Here is a 23,347-nt window from a genome sequence, read left to right as displayed (position 1 = left end):
TGGATTCAAAATTTAGCTCGATGATGCTCCATTGTGTGGCAGTTCGCTTTATAAGTTTTAAATTAATTAATCCATTCATTCATTCAATTTCAATGTTTAAAAAAAAAACCCCTAAGATCCTGTTACCATACCTAACTATGACATCACTTAAACGCTTGTTTTTCTCCAGTGAGGTGTTCTTTTTTATTATATTCAAAATTGAGCAAGAGCACAACTTACTCAGGCAATCTAAAGCCAATGTCATCGCTGTGCATGGGCCGTAAGCAGTGGGATTTAGCCAAAGGGATCCCTTGTAGACAGCAAAACCCCCATGGGAGCCCACCCAGCATTTTCTTCGTCTCTTTCTAAAAAAATATTTTTGGGGATACCATACCCACCATGCAAGCTTCCAGTCCACTGGACCACAGTACTGTGCAAGTATTCTCATGGCATCCTTCCATGGGGAGGAAGCCTCTTCAGTGGCTCTCACTGTAGTACCATTGTACTTCACGGGAGAGCCAGGACTCCCAGTGGAACTGTGGCACCAGCCATTTTTTAAATGGGGCCTCTGGTGTGATCCCTCTGGGCCAAGCACCTGGGGGGAAGGGGGGTCAGGGTATCCTCCCATGTCCACTTATATCCTTACTTGAAAACTGCATGAGGACACGGGGACAGAGTCTCAGAATCCTGTAATGGTATGTGCAATCTTTTCTTCTGAGTTGTGGGCAACCAGTCAGATTGTGCAGTACTGTGGTACTAGCTCCAGTACCATGGCACAGAAATGGCCAATAGGAGAAAAAGGTCCCTCAGACCATCAGAAGGCACTAGTTTGTTTAACATTTCTGTACCATGGGACTCCCAGCAGAACCAATCATTTGGATATATCTAACTATTTAACACCTTCAAATCCAATCCATGCACCTCTTTAAGCGGTAATTTCTCCGAAATGGCTGAACAGAGTTAAGACAAATCACAAAAGCAGCTTTTTTGAGTAAAGGTCTAAATTTCTATCAAATTTGGTGTCATTCTGTCCAGCCTTTTTTGTATTGGAGAGCAAAGTTTCATATGGGAATTAACATAGGAAAAAAAGGTTTAGGGAGGCAAACTCCAAACCCCCCTTTTTTCTTTGCACCCCCTTGCAGATATGCTTTCCATTAAGTTGTTGAGGTGGATTACCTTTTTCTTTGGAAAGTTTTATGCAGATTCATCAAATGGTGGCAAAGTTATTAGTGAAACAAAATAATACTCAGCCAATGGAATAAATACCTTGATTTGTCTGTGGCCCAGGAGCCTCCTCTTTTCATTTCCTCCCTTCCTGGTCACACTGAAGCTGCTAGACCTTTTTTGAGCTGCGATCAGAAGACCATCTTCATTGTTCAATTCTGGCTTGGAGAGACCTGGTTCCCGATCCTCTGCCAAACATAATCAGCTCACGAGTGGATTCATCTTGTGTGTCCATCCTCTTCACTTGCATCCCTCACTCCTAAGAATGTGTTTTTTTTGTAGAGGTTGAATAATTAGGCCTTAAAATCTCAGTTTACTTGAAGTTGTGGCTCCTGCTGTTCATGCTTCCAGAAAGTTACCTATTCAGAAGGTGCAAAATCAGCGATGGCCCTCCTTTCAGAAATAGTGTTCTGGGAAAGTGTGGTCCCCTCGAAATGTGACGCAGTCTAATATTTAAATTCTTGCAGGGAGGTTTTGTCTGGGGATTGAAAACTCAATGAACAGCCTAAAGCCTTTACACAGTGTTGGGGTGGTTTATACTCTACACAAACCTTTGTGTCTCTATGCGTGTTTTTCACTGACCTGGTGTCCAGGTAGTGGGAAGTCTCCTCCCTGGCGTCTTCCACTTGCTCTTTCTGGGCATCATGTCAGCGTTTGAATGAAGTTTCCTTGAAATGTTCTACTTTAAACCATTTTTGTGGGTGCCATAGCTTCAGCCACAAGGGTAGGAGATTTAGGATCTTTAGTCTTCGAGGCTCCCCACCTGTGTGTCTTTCTCGATAGGGTGGCTCTTCATGTAGCTCCAGGATTTGTACCCAAGATTATGTGCAATTTTCACAAAGAAACTGAAACTGTTCTTCTGGCATTCTTCAATAATCAGTCCTTTCCAGATAAGACAGCCTTGCACTGTGTCCATTTACCTGGCCTTTGTTCTGAGTGTTCAGTAGTCTGTTTGTGAACTTTGATCCTGTAGGCAAATGGTTGAATTACGCTTCCTGTATCTTAAGATACTGCTTAAGTTCAACCATTTCAAAGGTAAGAGGTTACATGAACATATTCAAGAAAGTTCCACCAGAAGCATGGCTGTCTCATAGGCTGAGGCTCAAGTAATTTCTCTCACTCATATTTTCTTGGGGGCCACCTAGGTAGTACCTTCTACCTTATAGTTTTCTACAGAATTCTTATTCATGTTCAGAATGGCTCTTCAGTTGACATTGATGTTGTCTGCTGTCTCAATTTCACATGGTTGTGACATTCTGATCAATTCACCTCTGTGTCACTCTTTTTCCAAAGCTGCTCCTTGACGATTGCATGTAAGCATAACTTAGAATCGTTGATGTTTTACCTATGTGCTATCTTGTGTGTTTGTATGATCAGAAATTTAGCATAAAGATCATCATCGTTGATTCTGGAAGCCATGCCAGGAAGCCATTCCTTTTTTTAATGCTAATCACCCGGGAGCTATAAAGCAATCTTTGTCAGTTAAAAGCCTGCCGGGTGAACCAATTATAGATTTGGAACTAATGTTATATAACTTGAGGTGTGAAGAGCTGAGTTTCCTGTTTTAGTAGTGTACAGGCAACCTTACTATATGGGTGGTTTCCCACCACTTTTTTATGATTTGACATGTTCTTTATTGATTAACTTTAACAAGCTGATTGTTTTGGGTGGGTTTAATTATTGGGCATATGACAGTGACTCCACTGAAAAGTCAACAGTTTATGGAGTTTATGACTTCCCTCAATCTAACGCAACATATAAATAAATCTACACATCAAAAGGGCAATGTTCTTGATATAGTGTGGACCTTTGATTGTTCTGTGGGAAACTGCATCATTGAACCATGTGTTTGGTAAGAGCACCATCACATACAATTGGAGCTTTTAACCCCTTGTATACACTGGGGTCAAACGAAGGATTCAAGGATTTTTAGAGAATAGGATAAAATGATTAAGAAGAAAGTTGGGGAGATGCCAGAAGAGACTAAACCAACACTTAGGAATGATATGAATGAAGCCACCCACTCTTTCTATAACTGGCTTGATAAAACTGGGAATATGTTCCCTTCCACCGTGGAAAAGTATTGCACCAAGGTAAGGTCCTCTGCACTGTAGTTCTCAAAAAACGTAACTGATGCCAAACAGGATCTAAGACAACTAGAGAGGAAATGGCGTATAAACTATGAGGCAGACCTTAAGGACTTATGTAAGAAAGCTTGGTGAGTTATAAAAAACTGATTGTTCAAGCAAATCAGTCATTTTTTCAGCTAGGATCTGTGAAGCTCGTAACCCACAGAGAGAGATCTTTAAAATGATGTGGGATCTTTTGTCGACAGCTAGGATGAGTCAAGTAGTGGCATCCTTGTAATCTCACTGCAATGAACTAAATAGGTTCTGTATAGATAAGATCTGCTGTATTAGAGGATCTATTATAGATTGCCCAAAGGTTGATTTCCTTGAACCTTAGAAAAGAAAGAGGCTGAAACTGTACTTGATAATTTCAGCCCTCTGAGGGAAAACACCCTAATACGGTTAATGGTCAAGATAAAACCTGGATCCCCTAACGATCATTGCCCACGAAAAGTCATGCAGACCTTACTTCGGTGAGATCCAAAACACACAATTGTTTGCTTTAAATGTCCTTGCAGACAGGGGTAGTATAGTCTCAGAAGTGTTAACAAAAAAACCATAGTTGTTCCCTTGCTAACGAAACTGAGTGATGGCCTCGAGACACTGAAAATTACAGGCCATATCCCTGTTACTCTATTGTGCTAAAATTTTGGAATCGAGTGTAGCTCACAGGGCCGGACTGGCTACCGGGCAGTTGTGTGTGCTGCTGAGCTAGGGGCTAATTTCTCTGTGGTGGGGGCTTATTTCGTTGATGGGGACCTGCGTGCGATTTGAAATAAAAAAAACACACGCAGGTCCCCATCAACGAAATTAGCCCCCAGCACGCCAGCACACACAACTGCCCGGTAGCCAGTCCGGCCCTGGTAGCTCAGGAACTGCACACCCACTTGCAAACATCAAATTATTTGGAACCCCAACAAGCAGGTTTTTTGGCTAAAATATAACACGGACGTAGTAACAGTCATTGGTGACTTGCGGAAGTAAATGGATGCAGGACAAGTCATGGCCCTAATTCTGTTTGGCTTATCTGCTGCCTTTGATACGGTTGGCCATAGGATATGACTTTACTGTATTGGGGCCGCAAGTATTTCCAAAACAACCTACAAATAACTAAGTTCCTTTCTCAGCAATAGAACTCAAGAGGTATATCTAGCATCCTTCAGAGCTCCTGAAGTCAAAGATGACTGTTGAGTTCTTCAAGGGTCAATCCTTTCTCCCCATTTGTTCATTATTTATATGCCACCATTGATAAAGGAGCTGACTAAAACAGGATGCCAGTTCTTTAATTATGCGGATGATTCTCAGATATTATGCTTGGAGAGTCAAAAGATGTCCCAATCTCTTTTTCAAGAATCAATGGGCCACATGCATACAGTAAGTAATTGCGATTCCTAAATTGCGATTTTTAAGAAATCGCAATTTAGGAATCACAATTAATTATGCAGGAGGGAATTGCAAAAAAAATTGCCATTCCTACACATTCCTTAATTGCAACTCGCAAATTGTGAATTATAACTAAGGAATGACTTCTCATTCATTCCTGTAACCACATGTTGCGCACACACATGCCCCAAGGGCATGTGTGTGTGTAATCAGAACTTTGAAAAATGCACTTTAGAATTGCGAAATCACAATTCAAAATTGGATCATGCATTGCATTTAGCGAATCGCAATTTGCGAATCCCTAAATGCATTCACAATTTAAGTAATCGCAAATTTTGCGATTACCTAATTTGGGAATTTGCATTTGGGTTGATGCAACCCAAATGCTAAAATACTGGTCGCAAAGGGGCAGATTCTGCAAACCTGCCCCTTTGTGACCGGTATTTAGAATGATGCATGTGCCCCAAAGTGTTTTATCTATGGGTGTATGAAATTTCTTGAAATTAAATTCTTAAAATACAGAAATTATAGTCTTCAATGGAAATCCTGGATCCTGGAACCACAACTATTGGCCTATTGAAATTGGTCTGCCTCTCAATAATTAAAGTGGCTTGAAAACGCTTGGAAATAGTAGTGGACTACCAGCTATCTTTGAGACAGCAAATTAAAAATGTTGCATCAATAAGAGTTTTCACTCTCCAGTCAGTGAGGAAGTTCGACCCTTACCTTTCATCAGGAGCCATGAAGCTGATTATGGCAGCAAAGATTGGTAGAATAGACTACACCAGCCGCATCTATCCAGGCCTCCCAAATTGTCAATTAAAGTGACTCTAACTGCTTTAAAATGTATCAACCAAGTTTGCATTTAAGGTCCCTCCTAGGTCACATATTTTTCTTCTGTTAAAACAATAACATTGGCTGGCAATAACACAGTTTATTCAATGTAAGTCTGTTGTTTAGGCTTTAATGCTACCCACAGCTAAGCCCCGAATTTTCTAGCTACGTCAATTGTGAGGTAGGGCTCTGTGTTCATCTGAGGCTAATCACTTAGTGGTACCTAAATTCCTCAAAACAAGAATTGGAGGCCGAAAGTTTTCAGTTTTGGCTTCCATGACCTGTAATTCCTTGCAGATATCTATTTGATCTAGTACATCGTTGGAAATTTTTGGATGTGCTGACCCTTTTTTAGGTCTCGCCTGCGTTGCAGCGCATGCGCTGCATGCTTCTGAGATCTATAGTTGTTGGTTTTCTGTCGGGCTTCTTTGGAAGTGGGGTTGGTGCATACCCTGTCTCCCTTAGGCCCCACCCACCCATCGTCTGTTGCTCGTAATGCGTGCGTTGTGTCCTTGCCTCATGCTTGTTTTATTTTGTTCGCCGTGTTTCAGGCAGTCTAGTCATAAGGCACAACGCGCGCATGGCGCGCTTTCACTTTCCGATTGTTTTTTTTTGTTTTAGCTCTGGCAGAAGACTCTACAGACCAGGATGCTTGTGGACACCGACAACTGCCTGCACCGGTTGTGCCCTTCCAAGAGTTGAAGAGACACGGTTCCAGCCGGTGCTGGCACAGACGGGAGCCGAGGTTGTGTGTGTCTGGGGGTGCTCTCTGGAGCCAGTGACAGATGGGTAGTCCAGGGAAGCAGGCCCACCTACCCTTCTGTCCCTCTCACAGCGTGCCTCACTTCCGCATCAGAAATTCAAGATAGGACGCCCAAGCAGTGACTTTTATTAATAGCAACAAAATAAACACTATATAGAATCATCAAACTTTAAGAAATAAAGTGAGCGTCATTTTTGCAATGAATTAAAAAATATTCAGCTGTGTGAGGGAACATGTCATTGGCTCAGCGCCTCAACAGTCAAACAAGAAGAACCCCTGACACACAGTGCTTCTTACTGCTAGTGAGTCTGTGAGGCACTCTCCTAAGTGGACAGGGAAGAGGTGTGTTTGGGAGGGAGGTGCCTATGTGGGAAGCATTGGGTGCCGGCCACGGGGCTGGACACGTGCTCCAGTTGTGGCTGCAACTGGTTGTCGTGCTTACACGTGAGTTGGGGCTGAAGCGTGCGCAGGAGAGAGAGCTGTACTTGTAAGCCTGCTGACCAATGGATGGGAAATAGGGTCAACTTTGGAGGTGCGCTTGTGTACTCAGTAGCTCTTCAGATCTCAAGTTGCGTGCAGAGATGTCTCATCCTGGCTGGGAGAGAGCTCTGCAGGAAGAATGCTCTTTCGGGCCAGGGAGTGGCCAGAAGTGGGCCCGGTCCAGTTTGATCCAGTGCCGGGGATTGTCCAGTGGAAGAAGCAGAGCTCCTTGAAGAAAGGACTTCTAGCCACACAAGAGAGTGCTAAGGCCGGGGAATGTCAATGAGTTACAGAAAAGAGGTAGAATAGACAATTGGAATTTACAACCAGGCCACAAAGAGAAGATGATGTCTCTTGATGGATTGGTAAGTTAAATGCTCACTACTAACATCAGGTGATCTGCGTGTCGAATTCCATTTTACCCAGCTCTGGCTTTCGAGATTGGTAGAACAAGGTCCCTTAAATTGGTTAACAGTAACACCCGCTATCTGCAGCACTTAGAAATGAAAGGACTGTAGGTTGAAGCGCTATATGAATATATTGTTAACATTAATGTAGGCGGGGGTATTTTGCAAAGCTTTCCGACACGATGGGGTGAGGTGGGGCCTAGAAGAACCTAAAAAAACTCCCCCAACTTGCCTGGGAGGAACGCTAGGGCAGGGAAGCTTTTCATCTTTCTTATTTTTGTGAACTTTTTGCTGCAATGAGACTTCTCTAAGCACTCCGCATCACAGCGCCCAGCATCTAATGCAAGGGTCCCTCCGCTAATCAGAGGTGGGGAGGGCCATGGGGAGGGCTGCAAACCAGGCTGAGGCATGACGAAAGGGGCCGGCAGCCGGGGCCGGCAGCCGAGGCCGCAGGAGGTGAGCTGTCTACCGATGATGAAGAGGGTGAGGGGGCTGCTAGCTGCAGATGAAGGGCGTGCCTTGATTGTGGGGTGGAAGAGGTATCTGGAAGAGAAATTGTGAAAGAAACAGCTTGGAATGTACTGTGTAGGAAAACAAAATGAATTAGCTCAGTGGGTGATGTGGCAGCTATACAGATCTGTTTGCTTCAATCAGGTCATAGTTCTTTTTCTAGTCAGGTAGTTCAGTAGGTTAATATTGTCCATGCATGTTTATGTGTTTTTAAGGATATTGGTTCTAAGAGTAAGGTGTCCCAAAGGCATTTTTTGCTTGACATAAAGTCTACTGTGGTACTCCATCCCTTTGGGCTCTGGGGTCCCTCTCTCTTTTATTAGAATTAGAGGGTTAATAGGGCTGCTACAGAGATGTGTTGTACTCTGCATGTCATTGTTCAATCTGAGTAAGGTAGCTCAGTGGGTTAATGTAGCAGCCAGGATCTCTGTCACCTTCGACCAGTCCGGTCTTTGTATCCAACATCACTCTGTATTCTGAGACATCTATTAACGTGAAAGCGCAGCATGAAGCACTTGTAAAGAACAAGCATTTGTAATGCAATAGATCTCACATTTTAGAAACTTTGACCTATTGGTATTGTAAATCACAGTGCCTTTTACTATTGCAGATTTTTTAAAACACATAAATAAAAGGCATTATAATTTACAATACCAATAGCTCAAAATCTCACAATTGTCATACTTATTGCATTGCAAATGCTTGTTGGAATAGTGCAAATGCTTTAATTAGGGTTATGAAAGGATTCCATGTCACAGAGGATGCACCAGTTCAGATCTTTGCTTCTACAAGTCATTGTGATCCACCGGTATAGTCTCATTGGATCAAATATTGTGAATCTACAACTCCCAAACACAGAAAGATGTTAAATAAAGGCCTTAGACCGGACAATGTGTCCGCAGTGGTGTAGATTTGACCTACGACCACACAACTAATTTGGCTTTTTTTGCTTAACTGTTATTATTTCTCGACTATTTGTATTTTAACTTAGTAGGACGTAAGGCTGAGACCTACTGGAATCAAACATCTGGCCTGCATATCACAAAGTCATCTCAACAGGTGCCAGTGCCACAGGTGGACCACCGAGCTATTTTATTCCCTCCTAAATTTGGCAGTAAACCTCAAATTGCAAAAATAACATAATACAGAGAAGAGGACAGACCTGGTGGAATAAACTATTGTAGAGGGCACCACAAAGAGGCGCGTCGTGAGTGACAGGAAGTTCTTCTCCGGATGCAGAATGCACCAACGTCAACATGCCGATGTAATCAGCATAGGAGATCAAAAGCACGTGCAGCGGCTCGCGCACAAGCAGAAACGGGAAATCCCCCTGCTCCAACATCCGGCCAGGCTGCACACACGGGAACTTCAGTGCCATCGTCTGCAAACATGTGTGCGAGAAAATATCCCAGACCTTCAGGATCTGCGGAGAGAAAAACAGTACCCTGTATTCTCGCGTTTGTAGCCAAAACATCAATTTATCAAAGGCAGAGAGTAAGAAATGAGAAACGTTGCTATTCATGTCACAATCTAATTACGTGATCATACAATATTGGGACTTTAAATATTTCAGTTCAAAAGCACCATCACAAGTATGCTCAGAGATGCAAAGGAGTTGCCAGGAATTCGGACCCCAAGGCCAAGAACACGTAAGCATCAGTAAGTGAGCCACTGAGCCCTTGTCTCTACTTGTTAAGGCTGCCAACCCATGTCTCGGAAGTGGACCCTGGCCCAGACATGGCACTCAGCTAAGTACTACTAACTGCTGGTTTTTCAGCCAGGGATATCCGACATGCACTTCTTTCAATGGACCATGAGGGAAAGCAGGAGTGTTTACCCTAGCCACCTGGTCACATGCACCTATTTTGCAACACTGCATGTACCGCCAAGAAAAATGGATGAAATACCTGCATTACCAGAAGGTAATTAGAAGATTTTAAAGTCTAAAGGCGAGGAACAGATACCAGTATACTATCTCAGTCTGTGAGAGAGCCACAAGGACCAGAATGAGTGAAGTCTCAAATATGTTGTCCGAAATAACTGTGGCATGTGTCTTATGTATAACCCAGCTTTCCATAAAGCTGATGAGTGTAACATATATAGTTTCATCAACTTTTTGCTAGAGATATTACAGCCTCTCCTGTCTCAGAAAACCCCTTTTTCTTTTGAGAATGAGCATCAAAGTACAGAACCCAGTCAGATAAGTATGATTATTTATTAGCGCACGGTGTATAAATGTTGGGTTCGAGGCAGAGGTGTGGGCCTTAATGTGACTAGTGAAGTTGTTGGGATGTCTATGGGTGCAGATGAGAGTAGCCATTGAACATGTTTTCAACTATACTGTGAACCTGGACGACTGCCCGCTCCTCTAGACGTTTCATCAAATTGGCATATCCCTACAGGAGTGGGAGTCTCCCATACAATGTATTTATTTTTGGTATGTACAAAGTTCAGATCACCAACAAGAATGACTCAACATTTCCTAAATCAGTTTAGTTGTGCTTGGTGTATTAGTCACTTTTTATTGAACTGAGTAATGGCACATTGTGAATCCTCTATTTAGTAATAGGATGTCTGTCCTAAAAGGATAGGAGCATTCACAAACTGGCCCCATCATGCCACAACAGCAGGATAATGTATGAGATCCTCGACTGAATCGCTGTGCCAGCATCGGTGACCCAGCATCGGTGACCCATAGACTTCAATGCGCTCAGAACGCAGCGGCGAGAATCCTCACAGGAACTTCAATGAGGAACTCAGCTAAACCAGCTCTCAGAAGTCTGCACTGGCTGCCAGTGAAGGAGAGGGTCAACTTTAAGACCCTGTGCATCACCTACAGAATTCTGCACAATGAGGGCCCTCCCATACTCAGGACACTGGTGACTCTACAACAGTCGAGTCGCCATCTGAGGTCCAACTCTCTTTCCCTCGCCAATGTCCCCAGAATCAGGAAGGCCAGATCAGGCGGTCGCCTGTTCTCCTATAATGCTCCTAGATTGTGGAACGCCCTCCCCCTCTCCCTGAGGCAAGAACACAACTACCTCAGGTTTAGGAAACGCCTAAAAACTCTACTGTTCCCCTGAGGTCACTTCCTGACCCTTCCTTCCCTCAGTTCCGTAGTCTTTTTCAGCGCCGGGATGCCCCAGGGTAGCTGCGCGCTTAAGAAAACTTAAAATCAAATCAAATCAAATCAAATCAAAATCAAGTTGAAGCCAAACCTACTGCTGCATAAGTCCCAGAATACAGATCAAGAAGGTCCCAGCAGCTCCTCTACATGCATCCAATTGTATTAGAAAATTCCCCAATTCTGTAAAACTTTAAAAGAAATAATTCCTATACTGTCTAGATGGCTGCGATTATGTTTTCCAGAAGCTTACCGAATCCTTGGAGTAGCTGAAAATCTGCCCCAGAGGCTCATAGATCACCACATCCAGGATTGCCGTATTGTGTTCCTGGAAGACTGCAATGGGCCGACTAGTGACATACTGGTTCCACAAGCAGACTCTGTGATCAACACCTCCCGTCACCAGCAGATCCAATGAGCTACTGTAGTCAAAACATCGTACTCCCTAAAATGTACAATAAAATCATGCTTTTTAAATTCTGTTTCACATACCCCTTCTATTTCCAGCATGCACACCGATAAAATTAGTATGGGGATAAAATAGCATTGATATAGTATGTATGTTATGTTATGTTATGTTAAATGATACTTTTTAAGCGCGCTAACACCCGAGGGTTTCTTGGCGCTTGCTGGAGGGACATATAAAGTGAAAACAGAAAAAAGTTATCCAGAAAGAGTGAACAGAAAAGTCTTAAGGAGTTTCCTGAACTGAAGAAGGGAGTTGCTGGATTTAATGACCAGGGGAAAAGAGTTCCAGAGTTTGGGGGCAAGAGAAGCGAATCGACGACCTCCAAATTTGTTGAGTTTGAATTTGGGGATAACAACCAAGTGAAGGGAAGCTGAGCGGAGGGAACGTGCTGGTTGATACAAAGTGACCAAGAATTTTAAAAAAACAGGACAGGAACAATGAAGAGATTTGAATACCATGCAGCCCATCTTAAAGGCTGCTCTCTCCTTCACTGGCAGCCAATGAAGCTTGCGATCAACAGCTTCAATGTAGGGAGCAGGATCTGCAGCTGTTTGCAACCTCAGTCCCTGACTCTACCCTTATTTTATTTGGCTCGTCTACGTGACCAACCAGACATCCACTTAATCTGCAAAGTATTCCTCAGGAAGCATTTCTATTTGTGCCTCTTAGTTTGATGACCTTGCGTATGGCAGCGATTTGATTGTTTTTTGGGTTCAACATTGCTGTAATCCATGGAGGTAGTTTATCCCTCCACCTCCTCACAGTAGTATGTAGGTGGTCCTCTCATTGTGGTTTTGAGGGTTGCCCTGTGGAATAGGGTTGTGTGCCACAGTATGCTGGATGTGTTACACAAACCTCCTGCTTCATCTAACTGTTAGATCCATAACCCTTCCTGCCCAGTCAGCCTCTTCAGGCAGATCACATGTAATCCTGCCGAAAACAGAAATTGTTTTGTTCTTCTCAGCAACAGGATATTTCCAACATGAGATACCTGCCTGTGTATCTGATTGCCACAGTCACCGCTCTGAAAACCTTAGGAAGCCTGCAAAGGGACACACTGCCCCATTGGTTGGCACCTGGTATTTGAATCCTGCAAGTGGCTGGATCGGCAGTGGGCTGCTGCACAGAAGTCAGGAATTGAAAATAAATGCTGAATCTGGCTCACTTATCTGAAAACTCCAGCTTGCATGTACCTGTCGTCCTTTCTGGACTGTGAGCTGAGTATTGCTTATTAATCTTGACCCTAGTGTAGGCAACAAAACTGAAAATCTTCCTGTGGACTGACTGCTATTTTACCTATTTGTCTGTTTGCATCGCTCCCCACGAGGGGCTCTTCTCTCAAGACCATGAAGCTCTCTCTCTAGCCCAAGCATCTGCCCTGAACCCATCTGCTTTCCTGCCACCAAAGACAGTGATGCTTGGCTGCAATGATGATAAAGCGGGGGTGAGCTCATCTCAGGAGAGTGACTCTGTCTTGATGCTATACCTTCAAGAGACCTTTTAATAGACTGGGGAAGAGAAAGCATGCCTTGTCCTTCTGTGCTAAATTCCCATATGACAACTTTGGTCATTTGCCAACACAAACCATCGATCATGATTCTGCAAACCATGGAATAGTCTAACCCTCAAGCAATTTTCTACATGATTTCTTTACCAGTTAAAGCTGCTAGAGATATGTTAAGGCATGGGCAAAGTGGACATTTACATAGGGACCCCGTCTTCAAAAGGGCCCCTGGGAAAATGAACTTTCTCCACAACCTCTGCCTAGTTCTCAATCTCAGGCTCTCATGCATTAACTACAATTGTTTGTCATTGTGGGGCTTGAATTAATAGAGAAAAAGCATGTCTTGTCTAGGACCTCCAAATATTTTTAGATGACACTGAGGGCTGCAACGTTTTAGAATATCACTATTCTATATCACTACTACTGTAGTTTTCTGTAGTGAACACCATCCTGTCTGAAAACCATATGCCATTTGGACCCAATATTACATTACTCCCTATCCGGGTGCTGCTAGTCTTTCAAAAGCAGCCACTTCCATATTCATCTCTTTGCTTGCCATCGTTGATGTCCTCTGTCTAATTTGCTCCCGTCCCCATCTTACTCGGCAGAGCCTGGGTCGAGAAAACACATATTCACTCCCATGTGTCCTGAATCACCTTCATGCCCCTTTTCAGCAGCACAGAAACCATCTGCTGGACATGATTATTTTCCCAAAGGTGTATTAGAATCCCATGAGTCCTTCCTCCTAGATCACAGTTAGTAGTAATTGGCCCTAATGAAGGCACGCATTCCATCCCAGAACACTGCTGCAAGTTCCTCATCTAAACCCAGTCATTGGACATAAGACAGCCTTTTCACATGCTCCCCTTCACATGGAGAGGCCTCGAATACATGCCTCCTCTGCGTTTCAGTCATTCATTCTGCCTGACAAAAATAATGCGTCTTTATATCTTCCAGAGTTCTACCGGTAATTACATAGTTCCATGCAAGTCAGGACCTCCATCAGCCCAAGATCCTCAACATGTCTTCCCTAGATCAATCTGTACCCTGATTGTGCTGCTCCTGCTCCAGTCATAAAAGATTACATCTCAAAGCATTTTCTCACTACAAATAATGGCATAAACAGTGAATGCATCTGTCCATGTTCCATGTTGGTTGGCACTCTGGCACTTGAGTTTCCCTCTCTGTGAGGAAATGGGGTGTATTATATGATGTGGCTGTGCCACCTCACCATGTACTACACTTACTTACCTCTTTAGGACCCTTCAGCTCAACCATGGGTAGCTGTGGCTTTGAGCAGCAAGGCTTACTTAAAGGAGCAAGTGTAAAGCCTTTAAACTGCACCAGAACAATTGAAGAGTCAACAAGGCAATTGACACCAATTTATAAAAATAGACAGTATTTTTAAACATCACATTGAAAAAGATCCATCGAAGGATTCCAGACATGTAGAACTTACAAGGTATAGTAAATCAAAACATTTCATCAAATGCAAACAAGCATTTGTAAATTTAACCAATTTCACACTTAATAAAAACTTTTTCACAAAAAAGTTTGAGCTAGTTGTAATGAAGTTACTTTAGGTGACCAACTCCAGTTTGGAACCAGTCAGGGGGCCAAGCAAGGTCCTCAGAAACAGTTATCTCAGCAGGTGAAGCAGTCTTCAGGCAGTTCCAGGCGCTTTTGTCTTTTGCAGGGCTTTCCTATAGAAGGGACTTGATGCAAGGTATAAGGGATGCTGAAGATGCTCAAGGATGCAGGAATGTGATGCTGTGACAGGGGTTTTGCTATGACTACTCCTCGGTCTTCAAGGTCACAATGTTGATGTCCCTTGAAGTCCTCTAGGAACTGGCAGAAGTCTAGTCGCTACTGAACTACCAGTCACCCAGTATCACAGTCAGTGGTCAATCCTTCCTGGGTCAATATCTAGTCCTCTGGGGGGTCCTAGTTGCACTCCGACAACACTCCCGGGGTCAGCAAACTTGGGTGCAACTTTGTGCATTAGATCCTGGTCCCTAGTGCTGCACGTCTGTAGTTGGGGGTGGATTGAAGACTTTGGGCTACCAACTTGCCCCAGCAGGCTTCTTCAGCTATTATGTCACTGTGCTAAGAACAGTAGGCTAGTCAGCAGGTGTTTGAAGTCTCTTTGATTTGGCTGGGCTCTGGAGACTACTTCTCCTTGAGCAGGACAAAGAAGGCACAGTCTCTCTCCTTTGCTAACCAACAGGTGCAACAACTACAGACCACAACAGTGCAGCCTCTCTTTACCAGTTCCACAATGTCACAGGATCGTCCTTCTTCTTCCTCTTCCTCTTCCTCTGTCCTGTCCAGTCCAGTCAAGCTCTGCGTTCAGGGCACCAGGGGTGCAACTACTCAGGGCAGGATGCAGTTGGTAGTCAATGGACTACCAGTTTCTCTCCCACCTGACAACCACTTCCTGCAAAGTGTGACATTTGGGCATATTAGGATGCACCTTGCTGTTCACTATTCTGGCTACCAAGGGAGCCACATGCCCCTAGAAAACCAGTTTGGCAACTGGTTTCCCCCTGTTGTCCCTAGTGCCAGCCTGTCTGACTGAATTATGGAGTGGCCCCTCTCCCAAGTGTTACCCATTTGCCCTTCAAATGTGGCTTCTCCTTTAAAGCTCGAATTTTGGGCCAACAGCCATGTGGCTTCTTGCAGGAGGGAGGTGACAACTCCTCCTAGAGCAAGCCCCTATTGTACCCTTTCCTGGGAGTCGTTAGCAAGTCTAACTAGATGGCAGAAAGCTGTCTCGGCGACAGAACCCCATGTGCAACCGGTATGGGCAAATGGGGCTGAAGTCAACAAAGTGACAATTTATACTTTGGATGACCCACTTTGGTCACACCCTTCCAGAGTTAGCACAGCTGAAGGGTCAGTGTGCAACTGTGTACTCACCAATTGGTCGACCAAGCCTTTCCACAATAAAAGCAGTTTTGAGTTTTTACATCAGAATACATGAAAATACAGGTTCTGCCTGTGAGATATGTTGCACCCTGCCCTAGGAGTGACTTACACATATACCAGAGGGAAGTCCAGCTTTACTATTACTTTAAATGGTGAAGTCGGGCTAGCAGTTTAAACTGCTCTTCCAGCCAGCAAATGGTGGTCTGGGAGCTTTGTTATATTCGTGTCACATCAGGGTGGCACAACCAGTGCAGCAATGCCGGTGGGGACCGCTAACTTAGATTCCTTGGGTACCCTGGGTACCATTTACTAGGGACTTACGGGCAAGTTGGCTTAGGCAATTAGGTATGACCTAATTCGACATACCTGTTTATGGGTAAGGACACAGGCTCTGAGGTCTGGTTAGCAGGCCTCAGTGCACTCGGAGTAAAAAAAAAACAGCAGCATCAATCCAGGTGTAGAAATTTAAATATTTCAATGTGTTCTACTAATAGCAAGCCTTTTAAAAATTTTACAGAAAATGTAAACATACAATTTTCATGGCATGACATTATGGAAAGAGGCAGCACTAAAATGTTACATGCACAGCAATAATTTCAAAACAACATGTACTTGCAAATAATTTGTATTGACATTTAGAAGTATGACTTGTTGCACAGAATTAATAGTATGTTTTATTAATTCAAAAACAAGTGAAAAAAAGAACCGATTCTGCACATTCATAATATTGAGATGGCAATGAATGTTTAGCACATAATCTTGTAGTGTCACAAAACACTTTGTTGCAGCCGAGATAGCTAGGAAAATGTTACTTTGGAACGTCGAGATGAAGACTGTGACTTGAAGCTTAATTTTGATGATTTTCTGAAAGAAATTGAAACATAGCTCGTGTACAACAAATAAACATGCACTTTTAAAACAGTTGCTTAGGACAACCTGGTTATGCTAATTAAAACAAACCTAAGCTACGTATTATTTTTCCAATATAAATGTGTTTTTTTACGCACACTTCCTAATCATAGCCCCAAGCACCTGTGCATGTGATACTCCTTCCCATCTGGAACTGGCCCTGCCTACTCTGGGCTCTCAAGTTGTTTCACACTCTATGCAAACCTGCTCGTGTGCTCTGCTGCCATTTTTTTTTTTTTTTTGCCTGGACCAGACCTGTTCACCCTATTCACTCGTTGGGGCACTTGTCTTCGCACTGGGGGTGCTCCCTATCCCTTCCCACCCATTTGCGGCACACTGCTACCAAACTGGTACCAGATGGCCACGGATGCCATCCTCTGCAGCCTACTTACTCTCATTAGCTCCGCAAGGAATCGCTCCCTGACCCAGCAGCCACCATCCTGTTGTTCGCATGATCTGTACCTCAGTCTCTACTGCATGGGCTGACAAAGATCCATGCAAAGCCGTCTTCATTGTGGCTGCACAGAGGCACTGACTAAGCCCTCTTGTGCGTGGGCTGGACAGCCACTTGTGTCTGACACAACACTACAAGCCCATCTTCCACAGTGTTCATGAGAACGGAAAGCAGTGTGTATATGATGCTGCTCACTGACAGCTGAAGGGTGTCCGTTCTTGAAACATCAAAGCTTCTTATCCTTTTTCTGCATTGCTGGGTGCAAAAAACCCACTGCACTGGCATATTTTTTAGGTCGAGCATCAGGGCGCATGCGCTGTCTGCAAGACCTGCTGTCATCAATAATACCACTCAATTCCCTCTTGCTACTCACCATTGGGCAAACTCCTGTGTTCCTCTTCTTTACTGCCTAATAACTGGTACAGCCACGTCACTTTCCTTGTTCAGCAAATGAGCACCGGCTAAGTACAGTATTGTTACACTTGCAATGCTTTTTTTTAGTTTAAGTAAACTATTATTTTTTTTCCGACCGGTGCTGCTTTTCGCCCGGTTTATGAAGCAGCACTTTTCAGATGGATCGTTCATTTTTTACTATTTTTAAATATGAGGAGATTAAGTAATGTGTCTGCAATCGCAGGATGTTTGAGCCTCCTGCCTGACTCGAACTTGGTTCCCCAGCTTCAAATTCGTCTGCTTTGCCCATTAAGCCACACCCTCCTAATTCTCTACAAAATAGAAATCATAATACCTCCTTGTTTTCCTTTTTCACCTGACTCGTGGCCTCTGGTGATGCTGCTGGTGTTTCACCACGGCAGGCGGGTTCAATGAATGTGGCTTGCACAGTGTGTCCTACCAGTAGAGCGCTGCTGGCATCCGGCATAGGCTTTTGGTGCTAAAATCCTATTCACCACAATATGTTAAGCAGTAGAGCCAGCCCAGGGGACAAGTGTGTGTAAATGGGGGAGAGGAGAGTACTTGTTTTGGGTGGTTGCTGCTCAAGGCCAAGGGAACAAGGAGACCCCTTCACTACACACTTATTTTTTTTATTCTTTTTTTTCCAAATGCGCTTTTCCTGGAATTGAAAGGTGGTGAAGGAAGCCAGATCGATAATATAAATATATTTTCAAGCTGGCCCATCAACTTTCTTTTCACAGAACAGGAGATTGTATTGCACATTTGGGACAAGTGTTAAGACATACAGCCCAATCGTTTCCGTAAGGTGGGCCAGCGAAGACTGGGGTGGGAGGGTGCGGTGTTGAGGTTGGAGGGCTATAGGAAGATACTAAAGATGTTGAGGTGGCAAAATCTGGAGACAACTGCTGCTTGACAGCTTATGAATAAATTTCAGTTTTAGAGAAACTGGAATATACGCCCTTCATTTTGACGGACGTGTGTGTTGGTGTGCCGTTTCTTTTCAAGGGATTTTATGAGGATGTCCCTTGCTGTATTTCTTAGTTGTGGTGATCGTACAAAACATTTTTCGGCCTAGCCTAGAGATAGGCAGCTTCGTATAATTAAATAAAAAATGAATACATAAAAAATACATGCATACATATAGAGTGGCTTTTGGACCAGCTCTCTTTATTAATTGCTCTATTCAACTGTCAAATCAAATTTTGCTTCTACCATGGTAGCAGGCAGTATGTGGTCATTCTTGGTCAGCTCACTTAAGTCCTTAGCTCTCTTACACTGTGGGCAATGCATTTTTCCTCAACATGTGCACATCTGCCTAAAAAGATGTACGCTTTAGGGCCAGGATAGGTGGGCCAATAATTTACTTTGAACTGCTTCCCTCCATTCATGGATTTAAGTGGGATAAAAAAACTAGGGGGGCTCTCGAAGGGCGTGACCGATGTAATGAAGGGCGTGGCTTAAAACACAGTAGCTAAAAATCTGTGCTCAGCATAGTGCGCCGCCCGACTGGTATTTTGCTGCTTCTGTCATTGCATCCATCTATATAATACAACAAGTAACATTATACCTACAACAAGCCAGGACTATTGGCTTTGCCGATGGCTGTTAGTAGCATCAGATAAAAAAGCAACAACTATGGCTTTGTTGCATATAATATTGAAAATGCTTCATTTCTAAAATGATGAGACTGTGAAAGAACGGATGTATGACGTTACAACGCATGCTTTTACCACGCATGCTGTTACAACGCAAGTATTACAACGCAAACCTTTACAACGCATTAAACTTGGGAGTGCTGGATAGTGAATAGTTTAATTTACTATTCCAACTCCAGTCCCCGTGGACACTAGGGAAGGTGTTGGATAGTAAATTAAAACTATTCCCTATCCTAGAGCGCCCCCCCAGTGTAATGCGTTGAAAAGGTTTTCGTTGTAATACTTGCGTTGTAACAGCACTGCGTGGTAAAAGTTTCGTTGTAAAGGATGTTTCCCTGAAAGAACTATATCCAGTTTCTTTGAAGGTACATTAAAGGCAGTGAAGGGTAGTTCTGCTGCAAATTTATGATTTTTTGCTGGTGCTCAGGACCTTGTCCACTTAAAGCCCTGCCCCCATTCTTTATTGTTTCTATTTTTTTGTCTTGTGTATTAAAACGTATATTTTCAGAAAGGTTCAAAGGCAATAGTTTGTTTCTGTGCATTATTAAGAATCATCTTTTCCTGTTATGTGCTTTAAAACTAAATTAGGGTTTCAGTACACCTTCCTAATACACCTGTCGGCTAGGAAGCACACGTACTGTATTGTTACAATTATTTGCAATGGTGAATTCTTTTTATTGTAATTATAGTAATTAAACATGTTTATTGGAAGTATATATCCACCATATTTAGGTCTCAGCATCACATCTGTTCTTTTTTAGCACCATGTGGCATATGCATGCAATATAAAACAAGCATTTGCAATGCAATAATCTCGCATTTGCGAGAGTTTGAGCTAGTGGCATTGTAAATGACAATGCCTTTCATTTATGGGTTGGTTTTTAAAACATAACTGAAAGGCATTGTCATTTACAATGCAAATAGATTAAACTATCGTGAAAGCGAGACCTATTGCATTGAAAATGCGTGTTATATCTGTAAATGCATTTCATTCTAAAAATAAGGCTGAGAGAGCACTAGTTTGAGAAAAAATTTATAAGTGCATCATATTTACAAGCACGTAGTTAGTTAACATATACCTTGCACCAGAGTGTCTTATATTTAGTAGTGAAACGTATAGAGTGTTCAAGTAGGGTAACAATAATCATAACAGTGTGAGACAATGTAGAAATGTTGGAATGAATATGAAAACCTCACGTTCTCATGTTAAAGGAATCATGTAAGAGTTAAGTGGAACTTTACAAAACCATTTATATTGTGTAGGCCTCATGGCAATTCACAGAAAATCTAAACGTGCTGCTAAAATAATGTGAGGTGGGGTTAACATGGTTCTTCCAAAATGTATTATCGAATTTAGTTTGAAATATATGCTTTATAGATGTGTGCTTTAAGAAACGTATGTTAGTTAAGAATGCTGTTTAAATCAAGTTAAATGTTTTCAGAGTGCAGGGACCCGCTTCATGTAAATCAAGTAGGCTCGAACTGATAGTGATGTTCCTTTGAACTGAAATGTGCTCGTTAGAGGAGAAGTCGAGAGGTGCCAAGTACTGTGCTTTCCATATGCTTTATGACCTATAGATATAGGGGAGCCTGGAATTTGAGGCCCACTGTAGGATGGCCTGTATGCAGGTGCGAGGGGTCCTAATCAGTCGAAATGAATAGAGCTTTGTTCAGTGGCGCTTGGCGCAGGCCTGTAGGAGTCTTCAGGAATTTCAGGGGGTATCGGCGCACTGGAGAAGAAGTCTGGGAACCAAGGTCAACTTTAACGAGGGTCTTGAAGAGTACCATCATGGAGTTTACCGCGCAAAGATGTACCACGTGAGGGGCGTCCCAAGGGGCGTTCCTATCGGAAATGTGATTTGGTATTAGGGAAAGCGACCCGGGAGGAGGGCAGAGCAGATGATTTTGGGAGCCTAAGGAAGCGGATGGGTAGGCAGATAGGCTGATCAGGAGAGACCCATTATCAGAGAAGAAACAAAGAAAAGTGTGTGATCTTCTTAGGAAGTCACCACGGCTGACACCTTTTTGGGGTAAAGATCTTGTTAAGTAGGGATGTCACTTAGTCTAGTGTAGGGACAGACTAACTTGAATTTTCTTTTCTGTAATGACTCTTAAGTTGCAACTCATATCAATACTTGCAAACCTAATGATCTTCGAACTTGTACTCATTATTCTGTTTTGTAGACTCAGATTATTCAAAGAATTTATGTTCATAGTGATACCAGTTTACCTTTTGAATCTCATCTTAAGAAGTTTGTATCTTCAGTTATCTTTGGTTTTATATTAAATTTTCAAAACTTAATCCTGGTCAGTGGTCATTTAGAGTGGTAGTGGTGTAAGTTCTTAATTGATTGACTTAATGTTAGATTGCCTTTTACTCAATGACAGGTACCAACGATCCAGTCGACTTGGTTTGGGATCTGGTAAGGTAACTAGTACCCAGTAATCCCGCGTTAACAGTTGGTAGCAGAGTAGGATGGTTATCTTCTTGAGGAAGGTAATCTAGAGAGGTTAGATTACCCCAAGGCCCCTAGACATCGAGAGACGAGCAGCGGAAGAATCGTGCGCCGAAGGTGCAGACGGTGCGAGAAAAGCAGCAGTATCGGAGGAGAGTGTGTATAACGAGGGTCATGCGTGAACAGATTGCGGTGTTTTGTGTCGTATTTGTATTGTAATGTCTTGCGGAGTTGAATGCCTGTAGTGTGAATGAGAGAAGGTTGTGAGCGCGGTCAACCTGGTGAACCGGTTACCTGGTAAACGGGTGAACTGGCAAATCTTAAGTTCAGGCCAGAGCTTAAGTGATTTTGGGTGTATCGAACATCCAGAGTAGTTGTTGACCATAGTACGGAGGTCACGAGGTACCATTGACCGCCGTGGGACCGAGATAGGGGGAGTGTAAGAGTGAGCGTATGAGTAACGGACGCTGGTCGAAAGTTACTGTGTGTGAGTAACCTATCAGAGAAGGCGATTGTCTGGACGTAAACGGAAAGACATTTCGTCAAGTTAAGGTGACAACTACAGAAAAGACTGTGGGCGTACAGTCAAGAAAGGTGATCGCTTGGACGGAAGTAATCATTTTTCAGAGTATGAATGAGATGCATGCGTGACCGAGGAGACGAGCTGAAAAAGGAGGGGAACTGCTGCAAAGGGGGACGAGTGACGTCAGAAAAGAGCCGCGCTGAGATAGGGTGGGGAGTGAAGAGCCGCGACGTGATAGGACTGTTGGTGTGACGTCGGCAAGAGCCGCGACGCGATTGGGCGGCTGGTGCGACGTCAGTGAAAAGTCGCGATCGGATAGGTCAGTTAGCGGAAACAGCACGGCGATTGGTAGATTGTAATTAGGAAGTAAACAAAAGCGGAGAAAAGAGAAATAATGAAGTGTTTTAAGTGTTTGAAAGGGATGTTTAAAAGAAAAAGAAGTGAACATTATTACGGGGAAGAGGCACCGCCGGAGGGTACACCAGCTCATTATATGGCAACGAATGTGGGGCTGCATACGATATTATGGATTGGGGCTTGGAATAAGCTTACGGAAGGAAATGAGGAAATGCAGTTCCCAAAGTACGGAACGTTTAAGCTAGAGGTGTTACATCGGCTAAAAGCAACCATGTCCTCATTGAAACCTTCACCTAGACCAACACAGTTTGAGGCCCTTAATGCATGGATTAGGGCGGCACACGATAGAAATTTGGACAGGCGTCAACAAAGATTGACGCGATCGGTAAGAGCAGTGCGAGATTCCAAATGGGACGAGGAGGCAAAGAGATGGAGGGTACAGGCTATTGAGGTAGAGAAGATGTATCCAATGAGGGAGGTGGTAGGTGGGAGGAACCTCATGGAAGAGGATGAGGAGAGCGAGTCGGAGGACAATGTGATAAATAGATTATTGATAGACAGACCACCTCCGAGAGTTGAGGAAATTGAAGACAGAGGGCTCGCAAGGGAAGATGGGAATGCCATAGAGGGGTATACACCACTCCCTATATCGGAATGGACACCTATCAAAGGTGGGGAGACACCTCAACCTAGTACAGTACAGAGTGTAGTGGGAAGGTTTGTGGTGCAGAAAACGCCAACCACCGAAAGGGTTGAGTCTTTTGGATTGCCAGACGCTCTTCAAGTGCCTGTTACCATAGGACCTATAGTATCGATCTATAACCCTGAGAGAGATAGAGAGGAAG

At 43.5% G+C, this 23,347-nt stretch overlaps 1 protein-coding gene across 1 annotated transcript in view; it reads right to left on the bottom strand.

Moving 5' to 3' along the window:
- Positions 1-23,347, bottom strand: part of LOC144769415 (cilia- and flagella-associated protein 337-like) — an 817,111-nt gene that overhangs the window by 652,972 nt on the left and 140,792 nt on the right. Inside the window, exons 9-10 of the mRNA XM_078653507.1 lie at positions 11,087-11,278; positions 8,872-9,132 (exon numbers count right to left, since the gene is read on the bottom strand). Coding sequence (XP_078509633.1) covers positions 8,872-9,132; positions 11,087-11,278 — 453 coding nt within the window. The remainder of the gene's footprint in view (positions 1-8,871; positions 9,133-11,086; positions 11,279-23,347) is intronic.

This window comes from Lissotriton helveticus, chromosome 7 (genome assembly GCF_964261635.1).
Source record: "Lissotriton helveticus chromosome 7, aLisHel1.1, whole genome shotgun sequence".
Classification (NCBI taxonomy): Eukaryota; Metazoa; Chordata; class Amphibia; order Caudata; family Salamandridae; genus Lissotriton; species Lissotriton helveticus.
Note: the sequence above shows the minus strand (reverse complement) of the source record. Positions and strands in the feature narration are given on the sequence as shown.